This window comes from Pleurodeles waltl, chromosome 1_1 (genome assembly GCF_031143425.1).
Source record: "Pleurodeles waltl isolate 20211129_DDA chromosome 1_1, aPleWal1.hap1.20221129, whole genome shotgun sequence".
Lineage (NCBI taxonomy): Eukaryota > Metazoa > Chordata > Amphibia > Caudata > Salamandridae > Pleurodeles > Pleurodeles waltl.
Genome location: NC_090436.1, coordinates 437427729 through 437439921, shown reverse-complemented (window position 1 = coordinate 437439921; position 12193 = coordinate 437427729). Strand labels below are relative to the sequence as shown.

The 12193-nt window shown below is 42.5% G+C and overlaps 1 protein-coding gene across 1 annotated transcript in view; it reads left to right on the top strand.

Annotated features, from left to right (window-relative positions):
• LOC138284967 (baculoviral IAP repeat-containing protein 1-like) overlaps nucleotides 1-12193 on the top strand; it is a 423184-nt gene that overhangs the window by 69529 nt on the left and 341462 nt on the right. The window contains exons 6-7 of the mRNA XM_069224341.1: nucleotides 1953-2075; nucleotides 2164-2263. Of these exons, the coding sequence (XP_069080442.1) occupies nucleotides 1953-2075; nucleotides 2164-2263 (223 nt within the window). The remainder of the gene's footprint in view (nucleotides 1-1952; nucleotides 2076-2163; nucleotides 2264-12193) is intronic.

Genomic DNA, 12193 nt, shown 5'->3' with positions numbered 1-12193 from the left:
TGTAACATATTGTCCCTGATGAAAATCAGTCATCAGGTAACCGTAGAATATTTCATAGGTAACAGGATGCTAAGAAAGAAATACTTTGCTGAAGATGCATTCATGTTCTTGTATAGGACACGCTGCAAACTAAATTTGTTGCAACCACTCTAAAAGTTTTAGCTAAGTTAATTAAGCACAGGCAGCAATAAAATTGCCCAAGGTGACAAAATAGGATCAAAGGGGGAAGCCACCATTTCAGCCTACATCTTCTGCCCTCCTAAGTAAACCTGGCAAGGAATTGTTAGTCTACAAACTATTGTCTTCCATGCTCTGTGCAGAAGTAGGAAACATTTTGAAAATGCACCAGGGATAGCTTGCAGAAGTTAAACAGGTTTTATTTGCAAGCTTTCTCTTGTATTAATGTTCTCTAAAAAAGAAAATGTCTCCAAAAAGGTTGACATAGTCTAGCAACACATGTTAGTTTAACATGTTTAAAAAAAAAAATCTCTAAGCTTTATTTCTATTTTGTAATTTGTTAGTATTTCCTTTTCAGCTAGGCAGAGTGTATTAAAAACACACATATATGAAAATGCGCATGGTTTTTCAATTCCAAATCCTTTTTTGTTCCTTTTTATACTTTACTTGATGGGTGTCATTTCCAGTCTATCCCACAGTATAACGCTTTCAAACATTTTGCGTTTTACACTGAAAAGAAAAGGAACTGTTTTCCATTCAGGTTAATAGCCCTGTAGAAGGATTGTAGAAAATAACATCTACTAGTCCTTTTTGATCCAACACGTGCTTTGTTTGTAAAATAGTAAACTCCAAAATTCGTACCATGCTCTGTTTCCTAAGGCACCCTGGATAGACTTTGCTTCACCAATAATCTTTGGGCACAAGTGGAAGAGATCAGGACCTCTCTCTCTGGCCTCAAACATGCCTCGCACAAACAGGAGCCAGGGCTTCATTCATGTAAGATGGCACTTCTTTGAGAGCTTGCAGATTGTAGAGCACCCTGAGGGGAGCAGGAAAGAAGCATGTTACAGGTCCTCTAACAAAACACATATATGATGTATATAAGGGGTTTTCAACCTTTTCTGTAACAGGAGCTACGTATTTTCAATTAAAATGATGCCAAGCTACTGATATTATTAGTGTTGTACGGACTACATCACCTTAGTTGCCACCCTATGCAAGATTGCCAGCAGTGATCACCTCATTGCATCAGGCAGAGTTTCCAGTGGTAAATGCAAGAAAGGTTTTATCAACTTGGAATGTAGATATCTTTCGGAAATTCGACCATTGTTCTCCAAACATCATCTTATTTTATGAGCTCCAAAATTACATAAATTTTCATCTTGAATGTGCAGTTTTCAATTTTGGAATACATATGATAATTCAGACAAGCTATAGTCTTAATTAATTTAATAGGCTGGGCTTCACATAAGACAGCTACTCACAGGTAGCTGTAGAGCTACCAGTAGCTCACAAGCTACTCGGAGATGCCAGATGTATATCTTTCTGTATGCACAGAGATTCTGAAGTTATCACATTTGCCTAACACATATTTTCCAGTTTATCATTTCTTAAATTGATTTAACATTGTGACTATTCAGCCATGATTTAGCCAACGTGAAAGCGATCAATAAAAATCTGTCACAGTTTTCGAGGCAACATGTAGTTTCATAATACTCTCCACACTACTAAGACATTTTCAAACTTTCTTTGCTCTTTTAGGAATACATTATTTTCAATCGCTACATCTGTACACATCCTCACCTCATGACTATATATTTACTACAATTAGCAGTACTCAAAGCTTACTTCTACCTCAGTATGATTTATCTCCTCTGCCACAGTATTCAGAATCTACTCCTGGGCTTAATTGAGGCATTCTGTTTTCAATTGTGCACACATTTCTACCATTCACAACTTCAGCAGCTGGACCTGTACCTTTGTTCCTATTGCAGAAGGATCTGTCATTGCCAACATCTTTGAAGAGGAACTTGTTCGACTGGAGTCCTTTAAAACATGGTCTGAGGAGGCTCATGCAGATGCCGCTGCCCTTGCTAAAGCCGGATTTTTCTACACAGGTAATGCATAATTGTATAACTGTGCCTTGGTGCAACTTACAATTCAATGCACAGGAGACCTGAAGAAGGGTATTTCTGTCTTTTCTAGGGGTGACTGACACTGTGCAGTGCTTCTCCTGTGGTCTCACCATCTCCCAGTTTGACACAACAGATGATCCCTGGACCGAACACGTGAAGTATAAATCAAAGTAAAACTATCCCCAGTCAATACCAGTCTTAAGTGGGCACTAAAAGTCAGAGCTAGGCAAGTTGGGTTTTGCAGCACTTCCCTTCTCAAAGAAGATATATGGCTTATTTGAGCACAACCTAAAAAGCAGATTCAGAAGTTGGGAATCTGTCCATCTTCGGATTCTTTTTAAAATGTAAACTGATGTGAAACTTTTTGGGGATTTACAAAAACCCGAAGCAACACTTATGGAAATATAAATACAGTTTAGGTTGCCATGAGTATCTATGTTGTCCTGCACTTACATATGCAGATTTATAAATGCCCATTCAATCAATATGCAGCATAAGTATGGCTGAAATTTGCATTGAAGTGTGGGCTTGTTTAATTTCTTCTGCACTAGCTGAACATGTTTTTCTGGCCCAGATATTCCATTTCTATCTTTGTAGATGGCTGCACAGTTTTTTCGAGGAGGATGTGCCAAATAATTTGTATGGAGAGACAAGCCAGAGCAGAGCCCGGGGTTTAGCTTAGCTCTGAACGTCTAAGCACAAGATGAGTCTAAAAAATGTTTCCACATTGTGTGCCATCTATTTCTAGTGATGTTTTAAATTGTCAGCATTCTGCTTTTTGCTCACACTCTCACACATATATTTATATTTCCTCTCTCAAACACACTTTCTCTTTTTTGTTCCTTACCTTTGTTTTTTCTCATGTTCTCTTCACCAGCCCCAAACTCACCCTCTCTGGCTTGGCCTCAACAGATCTCTCTTTTTCATATTCTCTCTCCTCATATCTCTTTCTCTTTGTACTCTGCTCCTTCCCAGAATCATTCAATGTTAAAGAGAAAGAAATATACATTGTTGTAGTGTATGTGTAATAGTTATAGAATGTTATTCTCACAACCACAGAAGCAATAAAGGCGAGCATTTCTTCTCGACCTGTATCCTAAGACAAAATCTCATGAGAAAGAATGAAGGATGATGCATTTTAGAATTCCAGAGCAAAGTATGACCTTCTCTTGGAAAGCAGCTATGTAAGGCATGTGGCATGACACCATCGTAAAAACACATATTCATGTTTCTTGGTGTTAGGGTTGGCTCTCTCATTGCTGACTAGGAACCAAAAGAACAAAGAGAACAAAATGTTTGTGGCTATGGCCATGTTATCTGCTTCCTTTTGTCTGATCCCTGCCTTCATTGTTCCTTTGATCTGCAACGGTTCTTTCATCTGTTGTGTTCCTATTGTGCACTTCTTTACCCTTATTGTGCTACTTTCATCCTCCAATTTCCTCTTTCTTTCGCTCTTCTCCTACCATCCCTGAAAAAAAGAGCCATCCCAGTTTTGCACGAGACCCATAGTGCTGGAAGGACCCTGCTGAGAGTGGCAACATAAGAGTTGACCAGCATCTTTGATATTTTTTTATTCCTCCCCACTATCAACCTATAAAAAGGATTCTGGTGCTGCCATCCCCCTGGGGGCAGCAGCAGAAGGGCTAATCATCACTGCAGCTTTTTATATTTTGGTAATGAGTAATTAAAATTCATTTGTTAGATACTCGGTTGTTGGTTGAGTGGGTTGAAAACCCTTCACAACAAACAGCCACAATCCTCATCAGTGTGGATCACTAAAGTCACTGAATCAATGTGTGCTTAACCCTCTGGTAGCTTGGCATAAAAGCATTCAGGTTTAACATCGAGGCAACGTAACATATTTATGAAGCACACAAACAGAAATACAATTAAAACACAACAACAGAAAAATCCCAAACCAATTCTGAAAAATAGGGTAAATTAAAAAAATTTTTTTACACCAAAATAAAATAAATCAAATCATAAGAACTGGAGTTATGATGATCTAAGGTTTAAAGTGAAAACTAGTGTCTAAAAGATCAAAGCGCCAACAGAGGACATCTAGTCGTGAGAGATTGGGACAAAGTCGAAAGTTATGGCACACCGCGATGGAGCACGGATTGAATACAAGGAGTAGAATGGGCCCAACCTGCTCTTACCTTTGTATTTAGAATATTTTTTGTGTAAAAATATTTGAGAATATAAAGGACAGTGGGGCAAGGTGCAGGCAGTGTTTGAGGAGAAGGCGTCATCATCGGGGAGCCATTGGGCAAGGATGTTGGGAAGCCGCTCGGCAAAGTCACGGTGAAGATTTCCACATAGTTATAAGTATGGCAAGCCATGAACTGCCGTACCCGCGACGGTGGTCAGACCACCGCAACCTTGAGAGTGCAACTGCCACATTACGATTCTGGAGGTCGGACCGGTAGCACAACACCACCACCGCCAGGATCAGAGATCCCGACGGGTTGGTGGCGGTGCAAGTCGTTGTCAGCCACGGCGGTGCCAAGTTCGACACCACAGTGCTGATTACGACTAGCTATTTCAGGGGCCCCCTGTCGGCACCCTTAGAATGCTCACTGTCTGCCATGGCAGACAGTGCACATTCCAAGGGTGCTGGGGCACATATGTGTGGCGGTATTGGCTCTCCTTGAGAGCCAATGTCAGTGCTGCTGCACTGTTTCTGCTGCCGAGCCTGGTGGAAATATCAAAATATTCTTCCCCACCACCATATTGGCATTGCGACATTTGGAATGCCAAAAACGCAATCAGCCCCTTAGGCTCTTTTTTGGAGGACAGAAATTTCCAGCCCTCCAAAGGTGCAAGCTGTAGCTGATGAGAGCTTGATAAGACCGAACACCCCTTCTGTTTGGAACAGCTGGACAGGATTTACTGCTGAGCAGAAGAACATAGTGTGAGCTATTGTATTTTGGCTATCTGGACACCTTTAGCCCCAGGTCCAAGTGTCCATTACTGTAGAGGCAGCACTTAAAAAGTTCAGGACTCATGCTGTGTCCAGGTGTGGGTTTAAGATGATTGGGGCCTTTTCTGACCCTGAGGGTCTGATCAGGGGTCCAGCCAACTAGCCCTTGACATCACACTGATAGTCCTGGGTTCCTGGAGTGGAACAGAGCTCAAGGAGCAAGGCAGGCCTCTGATGGTTCAAGGCAGGCTTCAGGCAGCAAAGCAGTCCTTCCAGGTGCAGCAAAGCAGTTTTCTGAAGTACACATCAGCAGGCCACAGCAGCAAGCAGTCCCTGAGAGTCCTTCCCCATTTCCAGAAATTTAACTGAAGAATGGATGTGAAGGTCCTACTTTTATACCTGGAACCTTCTGTAAAGTAGCAGAAGTTTCTAGAGATTTCCAAAGTGCTTGGGATTTCATGCCTTTATACCTCTCTGCCCTGGCTGCAGGCTGGCTTCAGACACAATGGACTGGTGTGAAGTTCTTTGTGTCAAGGCACAGCCTATTGACTTGCAGGGGGGGCTGTGCCCAGCTCCTCTTCCATCCTGCCAGTTATGGCCTCTCCAGGCACACCTAGTCCCTCTATTTTGTGTCTGCCTGGGACAAATATACAAAGACCAACTGTCAACTACACTCAGTCATGTAACCCAGGAACATGCTGCAATCACAAAATAGTTAAAGCAGAAAATGCCATATTTCTGAATGCAGCATTTCCAAAATTGTGATTTAAAATCAACTTTGCCATTAAAGATGATTTAAGTTTCCCAGACACCAAACACGACTTTCCTATCCCTTCCCAATTAAGAGTTAGCACTTATTAAATGAAATAATGTAACTCAATGTTATTGTATGGAAGAAGTAGGCCTCACAGTAGGTAAAAACTAATTTACGAGTTTTCCACTAGCAAGACAGGTAAAACTTTTTAATTACAATGCACCCTGTTCTGTGGGCTGCCTATGGCCTCCCTTAGGGTTGACTCATATGTAAAACAAAGGAAGTTTTAGGCTTGGCAAGGGGTTATATTGCCAAGTTGAATTGGTGGTTTAAAACTGCACACAAGCTACAAAAGCAAACCTGATGCATGTTTTAGTGGGTGGCACAATATGTGTTGCATTTCATTTACAGATGTAATATGATATACCTATTTATTAGGGTCTAATAAACATGCAAATCAAATATAAGTCAATTTGACCATTCTTTAGTGAGTGAGCATGAGCATTTTAGCACCAGTTAGCAGTGGTTAAGTGCTCTGAGTGAAGGTCAGCAAAAATACAATTCTGAAAAATAGGAGGGTGAAACCATAAAATTGGGTGGAATACCATCTTAAGACTGACATATCAAAAAACAATTAGCCAGAGCGCAGAACTGCCCCTCTTCTGTTGCAACCATGGAGCTTGCAGGCTGACATAAGAATTATTCAGGGGCAAAGGCAATGATTATGCACCAACTACATTTTACAAAGCAGTCACCGTGCCCAAGGGCATAGGAGTACTTTACAACACGCACAGAGACCATCGTACACATTTTTGTATTACAGCAGAGGATGCTCAGCCACGGCCACAATTCAAACCTGGATGCCCAGGTGTTTGGTCTGGTGCTGTAATCACAAAGCAACATTGCCTTTCTGAAAGCTTTACTTGTTTTGGGCTCAAGGATCCAACAGAACCTCACAGCTATCTTGAGATTTCATGTCTAGTATTTTTCACATACACTTTGCACAATTACTGTTAAAACCTGGTTAGACCGTATTAATATTCAGTGCCCTGGCCAACCACTTTGCCCCTCCACATAAACACTCATGATCCAAAGTCCTCTTCAACCTAATACTGTGGAAAATATACAGTAGGGTAGTTTTCTGTGGCATGTCAGTGTGTAACTATGTTACAAAGTTTGGTTCTCTAAATCAGGACCCCACTGCTTGTAACCACAGATGACGTTTGAACTGCGGTGGGGAAATGTTGGATCCGGGACTTACAGTATGTGCTTTGTACATTTTGTACTAAGGCCCATATTTAAGAAAAAATGGTGCATCAGCTATAATGCGCACCTTTTCTTGCGCCCCCCCTACCGGCACCTAACGTCACCATGGTTGTGCCATATTTATAATACCGTACACCATTGCGGTCGTTAGTACAATAGCATCAACATGTTTAACGCTATTGTGGCGCTTTGCTACACTAGCGTCAAAAATAATGACACTAGTGCAGCAAAGTGAAAGGAGGCCCATAGGTTACTATGGGAGCGTCATTTTAATGCCTGCTCTGAGCAGGCATTATAATGATGCCAAAAATGGCACAGTGAAATCTTATTAAATTTCACTGCACCATTTTTGCAGGCCTCCTAGCACCGGAATGCCTCCCTTGCATACTTTATGACAGGAGCAGGCATAATGTGCCTCAAGGGATTGCAAAGTGGCGCAGTGCATGCATTGTCACTTTGTAAATATGGCTCAGCAGAAAAGTCACTTTAGCGCTGCTTTAGCATAACAAAAATGACACTATGGCAGCACTAAGATGGCACTGGGGCTCTTAAATGTGCCCCTAAGTGTTTTCTCATTGTGCACATACATGTTGAGCTTATGAACTGTTGAATACATTGTTAGAAATATGTGTTACAATGACTTATTTTTATGGTTTATACGGTTCAAATAATTGAACAAAACATCTTAAAAACAGTAACAGATAGGCATGAAATAAAAAAATGTTACGATGCTCATGTGGGTGCTCTAGCTTATAAGATTTATAAATACGGTTACTATTTAGAAGAATGGCCAATGTAATGTACCGTTATATAGATATAAATTATAAACTGAACATCTAAGGATGACTGGAACATGTTCTGCACGTTACTTCTCGTGCCAGTTGATATAAGTAATTCACATGTATTGAACTGTGCAACCCATCATATGGTTTGCATCCGGTGAGTATATCCATTGTATCCTGCACAACAACCCACTAAACTATTTGCTAGAAATATACTAGAGCGTTTCTGAAGAAGGCTTATTTAACAATAAAATACTCAGCCAATCGATGGAAATTAGTTAGAATACACAATAAAAACAAATTTACAAGTTTAAAATCGGATGTTAACACACCTTTCTTCTACTGTACACGAACAATAGGTACAATTTAAGATATTATAACAAAAAACAGGAGTATTTAAGTTGAATACTTGAGCTAATTATTTTTACAGTATTTAAAAAAACATGTTGTTCATTTACTAGTTATTGTAATAAAAGATAAAAAATGTTGATAGATTCTTTGATTATCTCCAAATAACTTGTTCCACAAAAGAATCATTAATGTTTATTGTTCAGTGAATAAAATGTATTGGCTAGTTATAAATACAATTGATGTTTATAATCCAAAATGAAAAGGTTCAGAAATGTCAACCAGTGCTAACAATTTCACATCTGGAGATATTATAAAGTGACTTTGACATACATTAGAACAAGTGTAGTATTTCTGAATCAAAATAGTGAGTACACATAAACATTCAGCTAAATGCTGCAAACATGGATGTATTAGTAAGAATAGCTCTATAAGAAATCTGCTTCCATAACGTTACCATATCCTCTAGAAAAGATGAGACACAAATGTGGCGTCCAAGTGCTGGTTCTCTGATGTAGCTTGTATATATAACCTTTCCTTTGATTGATACTGTGTGAAATGCATCCACTACATACAAGAAGTACAAGGAAAACACAATGGCCCTCATAATAACATTGGCAGTAAAAACTGCCTACTGCTGCTGCCTGTTGCTGCGACGGCTGCAAAAAGACCATTGCTGCGGCTACCAGCCGTCCGCCGTATTATGACCACAGCTGGATTTCTGCCAGAAGGATGGCGGAAATCCGGCTGTGGCCATGCCGGCGGATGGCCGTAAAGTGGCGCTGCTGCCACCAGCAGCGCCACACCAGTAGACCGCTGCCGGCCATATTATGCCCAATAATACGGCCTGGCGGTGTTCTGCTGGCAGACGCTGCTGCCCATCCTGTCTCCTGCCGGAGGACCCCCTGAACACAGGTAAGTGGGTGCTCCGACAGGGAAGGGGATTGTTGTGGAGGTGTGTGTGTATGTTTGTGCGTGCGTGTATGCGGGTGTGTGTTGTGTTTTGAATGTGTGTGCATGTATGGAGGTGTGTGTGCGTGTATGTTGTGTACTGTGAATGCGTGTCTGCGTGTATGTATGAAAGTGTGTGCAGATGTGTGTGTGAATGGATGTATACATGTGTGGATGAATGTGGAAATGGGTGTGTGTATGTGTGTTTGCGTGTGTGAAGGGGCCGTGACTAGGAGGGGTTTGGAGAGGAAGGGGTGGGTGGGACCCTGGAAAAGGGGGCAGGTGGTGAAGACCCCTATCAGTGACAGGGAAGGGATTCCCTGTCACTGATAGTGCCTATCGCCATGGTTTTCGTGGCGGTAAGGGATCCACGAAAACCATGGCAGTAGGCGGGGTCATAATCCCGCATGTGGTACAGTGACTGCCGCCGGGCTGGAGATTGATATCTCCAGCCCGGCGGCCGTTACCGCCGTGGTGGTTGGTGTGCTAAATTCCAAACCGTCAATGTCATAATATGGTGGAAATTACCGCCAGCCTGTTGGCAGTACTTTCCACCATATTACCGCCGACGGCCAGGGTCATAATGAGGGCCAGTGTGTTCATAGAAATGACAAGTTAGACTCAATTAGCCCACAGACTGATTCTCATAGGTATTACTGATGTAGCTACCAAAATACTGTACACCGGCTATCTGTCTTTTGACAGACTCATTGCTAGGCCCTAACTCCATTATTAATAATATACAGCATGCTATTTTAAAACATTGGAAGAAAGAGATAGTGGCCTGTAGAATGTCTTCTTTATATGAAAACATTCAGATCATCTTCAGAGTTAAAATCTTTGCCCTCTGCTTTCAGGGTTAGGGTACAAAGACTCTGGTTTTGCTTGAGAGTATGAAAGTGTTTCCACCCAAGCAAAATAGCAATGCTCTGTGTCCTTCTCTGCCCCACTGTTGTCTGTAAGTCCTTCCCATCCTGCTTTACAGTACCCTTTTCTTTGCTCCATATTTCCATTCCTTTACCCCATCTGTTGCTTGTTTCACGTTGCAGCAAGCCCTTGCTATGCAGGACAACATGAAGATAGGGAGATGGGTGGTGAAACAGCTAAGTTATCATATCGGCCAAGTACCATGCAGAGAATCCTGTGCTTAATTTGTAGAAAACTTAAATAAATAAATAAGCTCGGGAACAAAACGTTTTCATAGCAGCTGCCCTGTTCGCACATGCTGGGTTACCAAATACCAAGGCTTCCTAGTTTTGATTCAGCCTCATGCCTCTTCTCCACCCTACACTTTCAGTCTCTTCGCCTCATTCTTTCAGAATCTTTTTTGATCCCTGCTTTCTCCCTTTGTCACTGTTTACCTATCTTCTCTTCCTCTATTTTCTCTTTCTTGCCTTTCTCACTTTTGTCTGGGTCACAGTCTAATGATGAAACATAAGTCCCGGTCCCCAAAAACAAGTGTCGGTGCCAACCACCTGCACAAATCAAGCTTCGGTTGTGACATTACAAGATAACTAGAGAAGCAGCACTACAAACATTTCAGGAAACAATTTCCAAGAAGGCTTCTAATGATTTTGTGTGAGTGCTAACAGCATCACGAATAATAGGGAACATTTTAGTAGTATATCCTGTGTAAAGAAATTGACTTTTTTTCCCAAAAGCCGGAGGACTATGCTACCATGACTCTGCACTTATTTTTGTGCTAATTAAGTATTGTTCCTGTCACTTCCTGCTTTGCCCTGCCTGTCTTCATCAAGAGTGCTTTCTGACAGAAATGGGGTATCTCGTTGTAGGAAAGTACCATCTTGCCTGGCATGTTACCCCCATTTTTCACTGTATATATGTTGTTTTAGTTGTATGTGTCACTGGGACCCTGGTAACCCAGGGCCCCAGTGCTCATAAGTGTGCCTGAATGTGTTACCTGTGTAGTGACTAACTGTCTCACTGAGGCTCTGCTAATCAGAACCTCAGTGGTTATGCTCTCTCATTTCTTTCCAAATTGTCACTGACAGGCTAGTGACCATTTTTACCAATTTACATTGGCTTACTGGAACACCCTTATAATTCCCTAGTATATGGTACTGAGGTACCCAGGGTATTGGGGTTCCAGGAGATCCCTATGGGCTGCAGCATTTCTTTTGCCACCCATAGGGAGCTCTGACAATTCTTACACAGGCCTGCCACTGCAGCCTGAGTGAAATAACGTCCACGTTATTTCACAGCCATTTTACACTGCACTTAAGTAACTTATAAGTCACCTATATGTCTAACCTTTACCTGGTAAAGGTTAGGTGCAAAGTTACTTAGTGTGAGGGCACCCTGGCACTAGCCAAGGTGCCCCCACATTGTTCAGAGCCAATTCACTGAACTTTGTGAGTGCGGGGACACCATTACACGCGTGCACTACATATAGGTCACTACCTATATGTAGCTTCACCATGGTAACTCAGAATATGGCCATGTAACATGTCTATGATCATGGAATTGCCCCCTCTATGCCATCCTGGCATTGTTGGTACAATTCCATGATCCCAGTGGTCTGTAGCACAGACCCTGGTACTGCCAGACTGCCCTTCCTGGGGTTTCTCTGCAGCTGCTGCTGCTGCCAACCCCTCAGACAGGCAGCTGCCCTCCTGGGGTCCAGCCAGGCCTGGCCCAGGATGGCAGAACAAAGAACTTCCTCTGAGAGAGGGTGTGACACCCTCTCCCTTTGGAAAATGGTGTGAAGGCAGGGGAGGAGTAGCCTCCCCCAGCCTCTGGAAATGCTTTGTTGGGCACAGATGTGCCCAATTCTGCATAAGCCAGTCTACACCGGTTCAGGGACCCCTTAGCCCCTGCTCTGGCGCGAAACTGGACAAAGGAAAGGGGAGTGACCACTCCCCTGACCTGCACCTCCCCTGGGAGGTGTCCAGAGCTCCTCCAGTGTGCTCCAGACCTCTGCCATCTTGGAAACAGAGGTGCTGCTGGCACACTGGACTGCTCTGAGTGGCCAGTGCCACCAGGTGACGTCAGAGACTCCTTGTGATAGGCTCCTTCAGGTGTTAGTAGCCTTTCCTCTCTCCTAGGTAGCCAAACC